Source organism: Plecotus auritus (genome assembly GCF_963455305.1).
Source record: "Plecotus auritus genome assembly, chromosome: 6".
Lineage (NCBI taxonomy): Eukaryota > Metazoa > Chordata > Mammalia > Chiroptera > Vespertilionidae > Plecotus > Plecotus auritus.
Window position 1 is genome coordinate 68,259,156 of NC_137773.1, and position 13,754 is coordinate 68,272,909.

A 13,754-nucleotide genomic window follows, 5' to 3' on the forward strand; every position below is an offset into this window, starting at 1 on the left:
CAATCAAAAGTCAGACATCCCAGATGAGAGAAACAGGGGCAGAGGTAGACATGGTTTGACTACATATATGGAGGATAAATTGTCACAGGCATCAGAATTTTATTTATAGCATTGAACCCACTAATCCCACTTCTGGAACTAAATAAGATTTTGAAAACCATGTGATTGCAGGATGTTTGATAAGAGCAGAATATTGGAAAAAACTGGAGAGGATATTAGTAGGGACAAATTAAATCACTTATACTACAGTCACACAACAGAATTCCAAGTAGCCTTTGGAGAGAGAGTGTTAGAATGAAAGCAGGACCCATAGATCTCTAGATTATACTGCCAACTCCAAAGAGCAAAGAGCAGATTCTTGTATAGAACATGCTACCTTTTGTGTAAGAAGAAAGAATATATATGTCTACACAAAATTAATATAAAAATAATTTTAAGAAATAAAATTGATTACTTAAAGGGATGGGAAAGAATTAAAGAGGTGGGAGCAATATATTTCAAATATATAATTTCTATTGTTGAACCAAGTGAATGCATTATCTCTGAAGACATATGGATAAAATACTTTTCAAAATGTCAAAAAAAACCCCACTCATATACATACCCTTTAGGTGGTGATTTAACCTATGAAAGAGTTGGGGGTCTCCTTACTTTTGCTTCAGGTTTCCTACCAGTAGAAGCACAATCCTGAAGACTAACATTCCTGACTGCTCTTCACCTCACGTGCTCCTTCCCAAGGGAAGAAGAAATTCTGAATGATAAATTTCCCTGTATTTGTGGGCATCTATCCGACTGTAGAGCATACACATGCTGATGTGATCATCAACTCCTCAACATCAAGTTTTAGGGCAGCAAGCCCCTTTGTGGGCTTGTGAGTGTTCTAGGCTGCTCAGGATGGGGTGGGCAAACTAGTCTAATTTTGAGGTTCATTACTAGGCAGACCCTTGTTGTTCAATATGCTAGCAGTTTTCCAAATGTAGATATTTTGATTTCCATCTACCTGACCAATTTCTCTCTCTCAATTTTCAATTTCCGTTGAGGAAGAAAAAAAAGGGTCTCCTTCAAATTTCCTACAAGGAAAATTCCCTCCCAAGAACCTGTCAGAAATTTGAACAAAAAATTGGGCCATTGTCTGCACTGTAACTGGAAATCTGAATACCCATTAGCAGGACACACTCCCAGCTTTTTGAAGCCATTTAAGAAGATACTACAAAGTCATTACAAATTGTTCTCAAAAACATTTTAATAACATGGGGGAAATGTCATGGTATCACAGTTATAAAAGCAGATTATATAGCTTGATATACAATATGATTCAGTTAATACAATGTAGCTTATATCTATATCAAGAAAGAACTGCAAGGAAATAAACAAAAATGTTTATAGTAGCAAAATTTATGTGATAGCATTATGGGTAATTTGGGTTTTCATATTTTACATTTCCTTGCATTTTCTAATTTTTGTAATAAAATTGTATTGTTTTGATAGTCAGAAAACATATTTAAGAAAAAGATGGAGATATTTATTTATTATTATTATTTTTTATATTTTATTGATATTTCACAGAGAGGAAGGGAGAGGGATAGAGAGCTAGAAACATCGATGAGAGAGAGACATCGATCAGCTGCCTCCTGCACACCCCCCCACTGGGGATGTGCCCACAACCAAGGTACATGCCCTTGACCGGAATCGAACCCGGGACCCTTCAGTCCACAGGCCGATGCTCTATCCACTGAGCCAAACCGGTTTTGGCTAGATGGAGATATTTAAAAAGAAAAGGGAGGGCTGACGGGAAGCCACTGCTGTTTGCTCCGCCCTGAGACTCCGCCCCATCCAAGCTGAGCACAGAGGCTTTTGCATATGAATGGCCTGGTCCTTTGAAATCTAAACTTACCTAACTGCACCTGAGTCAGAAAGACCCAGAACATCCAAAAGAAGGCCCAAGGCCCCACAGCAGCTTGCAATGCTTCTCAGGTGGGCCTCATCTGGGCACCTCCAAAACACAAAGAGGAACCTGCAGATCTCCGTAGCTCCTGCTGGGTGGCCTCAGGCAGAGGCTAAATTAGCACCTCCTTGGAGATCCAAGAGCCAGTGTACCCAGGGGTCAGAGTAGGACCATCCAGATTATAACTCCTCAGATCCATAAGGGGCACACTCAGGGGGCAGACTCAGTGAGCACCAAAGCCCCACTGAAGCAAGTCTTGCCTCATAAGGGTGTCTCCAGCACAGAAGTTCTCCCAGCGTAGACACAGCTGATCCTCACAGCCAATTGGCCTGGAGGTCAATTCCCCCCATTGATACCAACAACAATCAAGGCTTAACTACAACAAGACTGTGCACACAGCCCACAAAGGGGTGCACCAAGGGTGTCCACCTCAGGTAACTGGGGAGGCAGACCCACTGGGCCATATAGGACACCTACCACACAAGGCTACTCTATCAACTCAGGGAAGCAGTGAAAATGTGGAGACAAAGAAACAGATCACAAACGAAAGAAATGGAGGAAAGCAAACGACTGGATATAGAGTTCAAAACCACGGTTATAAGGTTTTTCAAGAAGTTCCAAGAAAAGGCCGATAAATTTAGCGAGACCCTCGAGGATATGAAAAAGGACCACCTAGAAATTAAACATACACTGACTGAAATAAAAAATATTATACAGAGACCCAACAGCAGACTAGAGGAACGCAAGAATCAAGTAAAAGATTTGAAATACAAAGAAGCAAAAAACACCCAACTGGAAAAGACAAAAGAAAAAAGAATCCAAAAATATGAAGATAGTGTAAGGAGCCTCTGGGACAACTTCAAGCGTACCAAGATCAGAATTATGGGGGTGCCAGAAGAAGAGAGAGAGCAAGATATTGAAAACCTATTTGAAGAAATAATGACTGAAAACTTCCCCCACCTGGTGAAAGAAATAGACTTACAAGTCCAGGAAGCGCACAGAACCCCAAACAAAAGGAATCCAAAGAGGACCACACCAAGACACATCATAATTAAAATGCCAAGAGCAAAAAACAAAGAGAGAATATGAAAAGCAGCAAGAGAAAAACAGTTAGTTACCTACAAGGGAGTATCCATACAATTGTCAGCTGATTTCTCAACAGAAACTATGCAGGCCAGAAGGGAGTGGCAAGAAATATTCAAAGTGATGAATAGCAAGAACCTACAACCAAGATTACTCTACCCAGCAAAGCTATCATTCAGAATTGAAGGTCAGATAAAGAGCTTCACAGATAAGAAAAAGCTAAAGGAGTTCATCAACACCAAACCAGTATTATATGAAATGCTGAAAGGTATTCTTTAAGAAGAGGAAGAAGAAGAAAAAGGTAAAGATAAAAATTATGAACAACAAATACATATCTATCAACAAGTGAACCTAAAAATCAAGTGAATTAAAAATCTGATGAACAGAATAAACTGGTAAATATAATAGAATCAGGGGCATAGAAAGGGAGTGGACTGACAATTCTCAGGGGGAAAGGGGTGTCGGGGTGCGGGAAGAGACTGGACAAAAATTGTACACCTATGGATGAGGACAATGCGGGGGAGGTAAGGGCAGAGGGTGGGGTGGGAACCGGGTGGAGGGAAGCTATGGGGGGAAAAAAGAGGAATAATTGTAATAATCTGAACAATAAAGATTTATTAAATTTAAAATAAAATAAAATAAAAAATAAAATAAAATGAAAAACACAATACCATTTCTAATAGCAGCCCAAAATTATTTAAGTATAAATGTAACAAAATATGTACAAGATCTACTAGTATATGAGGAAAACCTCTGATAAATCAAAGAATTAAATAATTGCAGAGATATTCCATGTTCATGGGTATAAAGACTCAAATGTCAGTTCTTCCCAACTGGATCTGTAAATTCAACGCAATCCCAATAAAAATCACAGCAAGTCATTTTGTAAACATCAAAAAAATGGATCTAAAGTTTATATGGAGAAGCACAAGACTCAGAATAGCCAACATACTGAAGGAGAAGGGCAAAGTCAGGAGACTGAAACTACCAACTTCAAGACTTACTATAAAGTTAGAGTAATTAAGACAGTGTGTTACTGATGACAGAGAAGACAGAGCAACAGAAAGCCCAGGAGCAGATTTACACACATATAGCAACCATTATCTTTCAACAAAGGTGATAAAACAATTACACATTTACATGCAAAAAATTGAATCTAGATACAGGCTTCACAAAAACTTAACTCAAAATGGCTCATAGACATAAATGTAAAATGAAAAACTATAAAGCTTCTAGAATATAACACAGGGGGAAAATCTAGATGATCTTGGGCAAAATGATAACAACACCAAAAGCACAAGCCATGAAATAAAAAAAAAATTGACAAGCTGAACTTCATGAAAATTAAAAACTTCTGGTCTGTGAAAGACAGTACCAAGAGAATGAGAAGACATTCCCTCGGCCACAGTGGCTCGTTGGTTAAAGTGTAGGCCTGCACATAGAAGGGTCTCGGGTTTGATTCCTGGTCATGGGTACATACCTGGGTTGCAGGTTCGATCCCCAGCCCCTGGTCGGAGTGTGTGCTGGAGGTAAACAATTGATGTGTGATGTGTCTCTTTCACATTGATGTTTCCCTCTCTCTCTTCTCCTTTCTCTCTCCCCCTCCCCACTCCTTTCCACTCTCTCTGAAAAATCAATGGGGGAAAATATCATTGGGGAGAGAGAGAGAGAGAGAGAGAGAGAGAGAGAGAGAGAGAGAGAGAGAGAGAGAGAGAGAGAGAGAGAAAATGAGAAGAAAGCCACAGACTGGGTGAAAATATTTGCAAAAGACATATCTGAATAAAGGCCTGGTATCCAAATATTCAAAGAACTCATAAAGCTCAACAATAAGAAAAAGAACAACCCAATTAGAAAGTGGGGGAAAAACTAAACAGGCAGCTCAGAAAATATATATAGATGGCAAATGATGCTCCACATCATATGTCATTAGAGAAAAGCAAATAAAAACAGTAAGATACCACTACAGACAGATTAGAATGGCCAAAATCCAGAACAATAACAAAACCAAATACTGACAAGGATGTGGACTAACAGGAACAGTTATTCATTGGTGGGGGGAAATTAAATGGTACAGCCACTTTGGAAGTTTGGCAGTTTCTTACAACAAAACTGAACAAACTTTTACCTTATGATCCAGCAACCACACTCCTTGATATGTATCCAAAGGGGTAAAAGTTATGTCCACACAAAGACCTGCACAGATGTTTACAGCATAATTGCCAACACTTGGAAGCAACCAAGATATCCTTCAGTAGGTAAATGGAAAAATAATGGTGCTACATCAAGACAATGGAATATTACTTGGTGCCAAAAAGAAATGAGTTATCAAGCCATGAAAAGACATATAGAAATCTTTAATACAATTAGTAAGTTAAAGAAGCCAATCAGGAAAGGCTACATACTATGATTCCAACCAAAAGACTTCTATAAAAAGCAGAACTATGGAGACAGTAAAAACATCAGTGGTTGCCTGGGACTAGGGAGAGATGAATAGGCAGAGCACAGAGGAGTTTTAGGGCAGTGAAACCACTCTGTACAATACTATATTAATTAATACATTTCATGCATTTGTCAAAACCCATAGAATGTACATCACCAAGAGTGAACCCTAATGAAAATATGGTTTTGGGTGATTATGATGTGTCAATGTAGGTCCATCTGTTGTAACAAATGCACCACTCTGGTGTGAGATGTTGACAGCAGGGGAGGCTGTGAGTGTGCAGGATAGGAAGTAGACAGGAACTCTATATTTTCTGCTCAATTTTGCTGTAAACCTAAAACGGCTCTACAAAATAGTCTTTTAAAAGGAAAAAAAAAATCAACTGTCAATTAAAATACAGAAACTTTTAGTAATAAGCACTAGTTTTAAAGTCTGTGATAGGAGCGTTCTCTGAAGACCATTTTGGTCTGTTATAGTCTGCTAGAGACTTCCCTGTGAAGATGAACACCATGGGCACATCATTTGAGCTTTGGATATAGCCATCAAAACTCTTGGCCCTGTTCAACACAATTACAGATGGTCTCCCTCAGTCCTGCCCACCCAGCTGGAAAGGATAAGGTCAGTCCTCACACACTGCTCTACAGAACACACCCAATCCTCTCATGTGATCTTGTTCTCCCTGACAGAGGAACAAGTTTTCTTTTAGTTCCTACTAAGGTATTAGTTACTGCCCCCAGAGAGTAAGGCTTAAATACAAAGAAATGAGGTTCTAATAGCAGGAATTTTTGTTATCAAGCGAGAGCCAATGGGAGAGATATTAGGGGGCAGGCCACCTCTACCTGCCTCTCATATCACAGTGTGATAACCCCGTCTACCAGCACACCTCAGCCTCACTGATGTTCCCACAAAGAACCATCTACTCTCTGAATCCAAATCATCTTTGTCCTTAGGCAACATTTTTCTCTTTAGAGTGTATGAGGAACAGAGTTTGTCACTTCAAAATATGCCTCTTTGGGATTTGATTATTTTAAGCTGATTATTTTTAAGAAATAAAAAACTCGGGAAAAATCTTTGACCTTTCCCCCTGCCTAAAAGAATTTTGACAAAGGAAGAACTTTCTCCAGAAAGGGAGTTATCATCACAGACAACTATGTTTTAGTATGAACTAGGTGTGATAGACAGGGAGGAACCTAGCAAAGCCCATTTGACCAAAGTCTTCTGTGTCCCACTGTTTCAAGATAATCAATATACATTTGCTTACTGAACATGAACTCTTTTCATCTCTCTGTGAACTGCCTTACTTCCTCCTCCTTAATTCTGAATAACATACACATTTCATTTTCCCTAAATATCTAGACCAGGCGTCCTCAAACTACGGCCCGTGGGCCACATGCAGCCCACCGAGGACATTTATCCGGCCCGCCAGGTGCCGCTGCCTGTCCTGCTTAGCAGCCCACTCGTCCCGGGCCCGCAGTGCGCGTAGGAATTTGTTCATAGTTTTTTGGGTTTTTTTTTAACTACAGTCCGGCCCTCCAACGGTCTGAGGGACAGTGAACTGGCCCCCTGTTTAAAAAGTTTGAGGACCCCTGATCTAGACTTTTCATGCTTATGTGAATTCCCCATATGCACATTATTAAAATTTGATTTTCTCCTGTAAATCTCCTATGTGTCATTTGAATTATTTGACCAGCTAGAATTTAGAAGGGTAGAAGGAACAGGCGCATACCAAGCATGTTCCTGCTTTAGGATCTCTGTATGCTATTCCCTCTGTTGAAAATACACTCTCTTAAATAAACACATGGTTTGTTCCCTCACATGGAAAAAGATTACCACTGTTAAAAGAGAAAAACCACAAGCCCAACGTGGGGTCATTTGTGCTAAAGCCCATGACACCAAACCTAGACTTAATACCTGACCTAAATGCAGTTCAACCTTCTCCAGGAATATAATCTTAATTGGTCAATCTGAAATTTCCTAGTCAGTACCAATGACTTGTCAAACGGGCCCTCTCCATCCGCCCCGTAAAGGAAGCTGAAGCAATCTGTCAGACAAGACTACCTCCACCCAAAGGAAGGTAACCTTGCCTGAAACAATCCTTTCTTTTCTTTTGCAAGTAACATTCTTGCCCTGCCCAGTTCTGCCTATAAAAGCCTTTCAGATTGTACAGCTTTTTTTTTTTTTTTTTTTTTAATATTTTTTATTGATTTTTTACAGAGAGGAAGGGAGAGGGATAGAGAGTTAGAAACATCGATGAGAGAGAAACATCAATCAGCTGCCTCCTGCACACCCCCCACTGGGGATGTGCCTGCAACCAAGGTACATGCCCTTGACCGGAATCGAACCCGGGACCCTTGAGTCCACATGCCGACGCTCTATCCACTGAGCCAAACCGGTTAGGGCCAGATTGTACAGCTTTTGGGACTTCTCTCTACCTGCTAGATGAGATGCTGTCTGATTCAGGGATTGCTTAACCAATTAGTTCTTCAAATTTACTCGATTGAATTTAATACCACTGAGATAGTTTTGACTCCTTTGATTACCCAAGGTCTTCATATTTTCCTTACATCTTTGGGTCTCATTCGTCAGCGACAATCATAATATTATAGTTATAAGGGACCTCAGACACCACTTATCATATGAATTACCTTAGAAGCTCTTAGTGGTGTGTTTTTTATTTTGTTTTTTTTGTTTTGTTTGTCACAGGCTCCACCTCCAGGAACTTGGTCCAATGGATCTGAAGTCACTTTACATATTTGGGGATCACTGACCCAATCTACCACTTTTGTTTTGTTTATATTTTTTAGAAGAGAAAATAGAAACACAGATCCATGAGGGAATGTTTCCAAAGACAGAGTGAGTTGAAGGCAGAGATGAGTCCTCCGATCATATCATGAAGGTAGAAAAGGCCCCTAGATCAAAGGTGCTCCTACCATATCAGGTACCATAGTCTAGGGCAGCCTTGGGCAAACTATGACCCGCGGGCTGGATCCGGCTGTTCTATCCCGTTCTCTTGCTCTCCCCTCCGCTCCTTTACTTTGAATTTATATTAGTTCACACAAACACTCCATCCATGCTTTTGTTCTGGCCCTCCGGTCCAGTTTAAGAACCCATTGTGGCCCTCGAGTCAAAAAGTTTGCCCACCCCTGGTCTAGGGTCTCATTTGTGAGAATTGAATTAAAAATAAAAATTAGTAAGTGGAAAAACTATCGTAGTTTTACTAAGTTCTTTCTTTCTTTGTTTGTTTATTGGCCTTTGGACAGGGTAAAGCACAAAGTAAAAGGAAATGGCATAGTGAAAAAAGATAGGCTATTAATTCATATCTGTTCTATAAAGACCTGAGAATAGGTTTTTTTTTACTTTTTCTAAATCGATAAGAGGACTGAACTCTTCAATATATAAACATTAATGGATGGATGGGTATCTGATAACCAACATTTCATATAAACTTGGATCCCATAAAAAGGGAAGAGAGTTGCCAGGTTTTTCTAGAGCCCACAGGCTGGATTCCTTTTGACTGGCAGTTTAACTATAATCTTATACGGGTGTCACAGGTTATTACTGCACTCACCAATTCCCACCAGGGCTTGCTACATCATTGTTCAGGAGTTATTCAGCTTTTGTTACTGTACCAATAAAAGGATAAGGCTAAGCCACAGTCTGACTCACAACAGAAGCCATAACAGAAGCACCAGGAATTGTGGATTAGTTCAATGAGTATTGCAGTTCAGCATCCAGCTGAGCTCAAACTTGAGGAAAAAATGCTTCCAAGAGGCCCAATGGCTGGCCTGCAGACCCCGTGGCTGGAGTAATCTTGTCTTCTGTCTGGAACACTGTCATTCTGGAAACAGTTATGGTGACTAATAACAAGGACTTTACCCTGTTATGTCATCAATACTTAAAATAAGACCCGGATAAAAGTTTATGTCAGTTGTCAGCTCCTATGAAGCGAGTTCATACTCACTTCAAAACTCTGTAGTAAGACTGCTCTGATTCATTCCTAAGAAGAGAGATTGCCTCAGAGGGAAAAGATAAATGTTATTTAAACCTAAATCACACATGACTTTGCAGCAATACTAAGTTACCACTGCATTCCTTCATTCATTCACTCAGTCATTCTCAAATTACATCTCTGAATCCCAACTATCAACTGATAGAAATAAACTTTTTTAACTGGCCAAAGAAAATTCCTCATGACCCCTAAAATCAGTGAAAAGGGAAGGCGTGCAGGAAGGGTACGAGAACTTGTGACAGCAATACGCAATGCATCTGAAAGAGTCACGCCCGGCAATTTACAACCTTCCTGTGAAGCTTGTCAGGAAGCACAAGACCATCAGCTGACCAGGGTTTGCTGCTTCTCTCTGCTCACTTCATTTAACCTGTCCAACAGCTACATTTTCTAAGTAGTATCAAAGCAGAAAGGTTTTCACACAGTGTTTCTAAGTGAAGAACACAATGAAAAAAACACTCTCCCCACCTCTACAACTAGCATCAGACTTTAATAGCCTTTTACTAAAATCTTCAGAATTCTTTGGTCTGTTGCCTTCACACATCTCTAAATCAGTGACTATTTTTGTGTTTCCTAGTCAGTAATCCTAACTACTATAAATAAAGACTGGTAGTAAAATCATGTTCAGTTCATTTGTGTGAAGTAGTTCACTAGGGCAGTGGTCAGCAAACTGCGGCTCGCGAGCCACATGCGGCTCGCGAGCTGCGGTTTGCCGCTCGCGAGCTGCGGTTTGCCGCTCGCGAGCTGCGGTTTGCCGCTCTGTTGACTAATGAGTTTGCCGACCACTGCACTAGGGGAAAACGGACCCTAGTTTCCGTACTTATTTTCTTGGTAAGCAACTACAGCTCTGTCTACAGCCCTCCCCCCTCCCTCCTTCCCTCCCCTTCTTTCCTTTTTTTTTTTTTTTTTTTAGTAGAATTAGTTCATCCAAATTGTAGAGAAGTTGGATATTTACATTCATTAATTCTTCTACTCCTTCCAGCCTGGTGATTTCAAAACAGTACAAAGAATCTCTTCTGAATCCTTTTTCAAGATATGAAACTTAAAGCACAGTTGACTCTGAAGTGCTTAGTTTCAGTTCCTCTACAGTGTGTGTATGGTATACTTGCAAAGGCAAGGTTATGTCAGATTTCTCCTGCCATAGGAGAAACAATGATCACAGATAAGCTTGGCAAATACTCCCACATTCCTTTTATAAACAGCCCTGTATATGTATCTAGTTTGTTGGGAAAGTTTTAAAAATCAAGTTATTAGTAGCTTTGCGAGATGACATTTTAAGAAAGAAGACTGGAAGCAATTATTTGAAGACTGCACAATATACCTAGCATCAGATTCCAGAGTTATGAGATCTGAATTGAGTTTTAGCACGAAATTTTTTATTGATAGACCATTTAAGATGCCTCATCAAACTCTTTAGGTTTTTGTTCATTGTTATTTTGTGAAATAAATTGAACCCCCATAGCTGTCATTCTAGAGAATAATGAGGATGGAAGTGAAGATACAGAGGACAAACTTCTTTCCTGAAATGTTTCATTCCACGTGAACCATAACTGGGAAGATTAAAATGTCTCTTTCTGCACTGATCTGTGTCAGTTTTACACTGCGGCTAACTACTAGGTATCCAACATGACTCCAATGTATTTGTGGAATCTTTCTCATCGACTCTGAATAATTGGAAAATCATTAGGGGGCAGTGGGGGAAACAAACTACTAGTATACTTAACCCCTATATTATAGTATAGAATAACGCAGATGCAGTAAAAAATCTGCATATAACTTAAGACAGTCTGCCACTTGTGGGATGCCCACCATGAATCGAAAATATTGATTTAAGATACCTAAGAGCAAAGAAGGAGTTGGAAGTCATACCTAACTGACTGCCACCTGACTTGGACAAATAGATAACTCGTGAGCACTTTGGAGCCCGATGCTTACAGGGCAAGCTCCTGTCAATATTTCACTCTACCCTTGAGACTGGCCCAAGTCCTAAATAAATTCAGGAAATCAAATACAGTACTGCAAATAACAAATACAGTTTCAAGATTGTAGGAAAGGGAACAGAAAGTGGATGAGGTCTACCAAGACAACTGTTCTGTCTGGAGATGAATTCCAATTAATTGACAAGTATATGTCATCATTGTACAGAATTCTAAAAAAAACAACACTCAGCATCAGAGAAGTAAATGTAAGTTAAAAAAGTGAAAGAAGATAGTGAATATCTAACAAGTTTAATAAAAAAGGGGGGGAAGACAGTGGACATGAACATGTTTTATTAAGTTTAAAGTGTTGTTTAAATGAAAATTATTAAAATCTACCAAAGAATAATAAGTTCACTGAAAGTGGGAAATATAAGTACATACCCAAAACTTGAAGTTTTTTTTTTTAAATAATTGGGGTGGCCCTGCATATTCTTATGGGTATACTACCTCCTTCCCTGAAATATCTATTTGGGAAATCTAGAACTGGACAAATAAAAGAAATAGGGAATATAAAAGGTCCTGATGCTACATCTCCGAATCTCTGAAGAAGAAAAAGTTTTTTAAATCATCTGAACCAACTACATAGCTTAGCAGGTGAGAGTGAGACTCACAAAAGCTGGGAGATTCGCCCAATATTACAAGGATCTTGGGCAGCAGAGCTGGGGATCAAGTGAGATCAGAACAGGGTTCAAGATCCAGATAAAATGAATGCTAATCCATTACTCCTTCCTTTCACTCAGCTGTCCTTTCTTGATAAGAAACAGATAAAAATAGATAGTATAAAAGTGAAGTTCTTATCTAGCACTCAAATGTATTTTCCTAATGTACCATATTATTCATTACCTCTTCCAAAGTTGTTCTACATATTTATCTCTTTAATTGAGTGGACAGCATGTGACCCAATACCCATAAAATGATTTCCACACTTCTCCCTAACTCTCCAACTTACTGGGTTCTTATACTGGAGTGGACTCTATACCATTTTATTAAATTTCTACTAAAGAAAGACAAAGATTTTTATATGACAGAAACTATATCCTGAAACAACATTTTAAACCAACCAATAAATATATTTATGGCTTTCCTTACTATCTGTCTACATTATATTTTGGAATGACTGTAATTCTCAAAGGATTTTTTTCCTTTTCATTAATAGGGCAATAAAATTCTTTACAAAGAATGCTTCAATTAAGAACTTCTAATAAAATTAATGAATTCTTCTAAAATGAATGAAATAATCAACCTAAAAAGAATATAGCAAGTATGCTACTCTTTTTAGATAAGCATCATTATTTAAATAGTTCATTATAATACCATCCTGGTACACAGTGAATTAAATTAAAATTTCGCTTAGATTTTGAAATAGAATTAAAATTTCAAACCTGCTGTCAAGTTCCGTGTGATCAGTGCCCCTTCTTACCCTGGCACGTTTTCGAATCTTTGTGCAGAAAATTGTCTTGCAAGTCCTCCCAGCATCAGAAACAGCATCACTCACATAATTGGCTGAATCCTGCCGGCCAGGGGGCCGGTTTGTGGTCTTCGCTGTGCCTCCACACATCTCCTGAGCCGTTTAACGTCCTTTCGGTTTATCCTGACTATCAACATGGACTTGGACACAAATGTTGAAGAGCCTTTGTTGTTTGAGGGATAGTCCGAAGTGACCAGCTACTCTAAATGATCACTGCACTCCCTATACAGTAGGTGAGACAAGCTACTGGGCAGCAGCCTACAAATTCCTCTTTCAAAAGTTTTTTTTTTTTTTTTTTTAAGAAGAAGAAGAAAAAAAAAGGAACATTCATTTGTTACGTAAATTAAGCCCGCCAATGATTTAGGAAGTCAGATGCATCCATCACGTTATAAAACATGCTCTCAGCAAACTCATTATAAACAGACAAGTCCAATTCCCTACGTTTGTTCCTAAGCTTGTGCTCCTGTTAGCAAAAGTAAAGTCCTCAACAGGTTGAGCAGCCTGGACTGACCCGCTCCATCTGTGCTCCTCTGCTGGAGATTATGCAGTAGTAAAGTATTCAGTCACAAGACCTATTCATATGGCTCTGGGCAAATGCAGTGGCTTGCCTTCAGCTGCAAGGTTGTTCTGACATTGGCCACATCACCCTCCTAATGGCTCTCATGTGAGCAAGCATCAGCTGACAGGTCTTACTCTGCAACCTTGCAAAACTCTGCCCATGGCAAGTGAAAGAGGTGGTTACCCACAACAGACAAATATGTAGGGCTTAATGTATAGAAGATGGTTTAGGGCTGGCAGAGTAGGGACACATGCTTGCTTTAATACCAAATACA

At 39.4% G+C, this 13,754-nt stretch overlaps 1 protein-coding gene across 4 annotated transcripts in view; it reads right to left on the minus strand.

Annotated features, from left to right (window-relative positions):
* FNIP2 (folliculin interacting protein 2) overlaps positions 1-13,754 on the minus strand; it is a 136,243-nt gene that overhangs the window by 82,473 nt on the left and 40,016 nt on the right. The window contains exon 1 of one of the 4 annotated variants that reach the window (XM_080674983.1): positions 12,836-13,450. The exons of 2 other annotated variants lie outside the window; for them this stretch is intronic. In XM_080674983.1, the coding sequence (XP_080531109.1) occupies positions 12,836-13,011 (176 nt within the window). In that variant the 5' untranslated portion in view covers positions 13,012-13,450. Of the gene's footprint in view, positions 1-12,835; positions 13,451-13,754 lie in introns of those variants that run through there. One more of the 4 variants, XM_080674985.1, reaches the window with a different exon arrangement.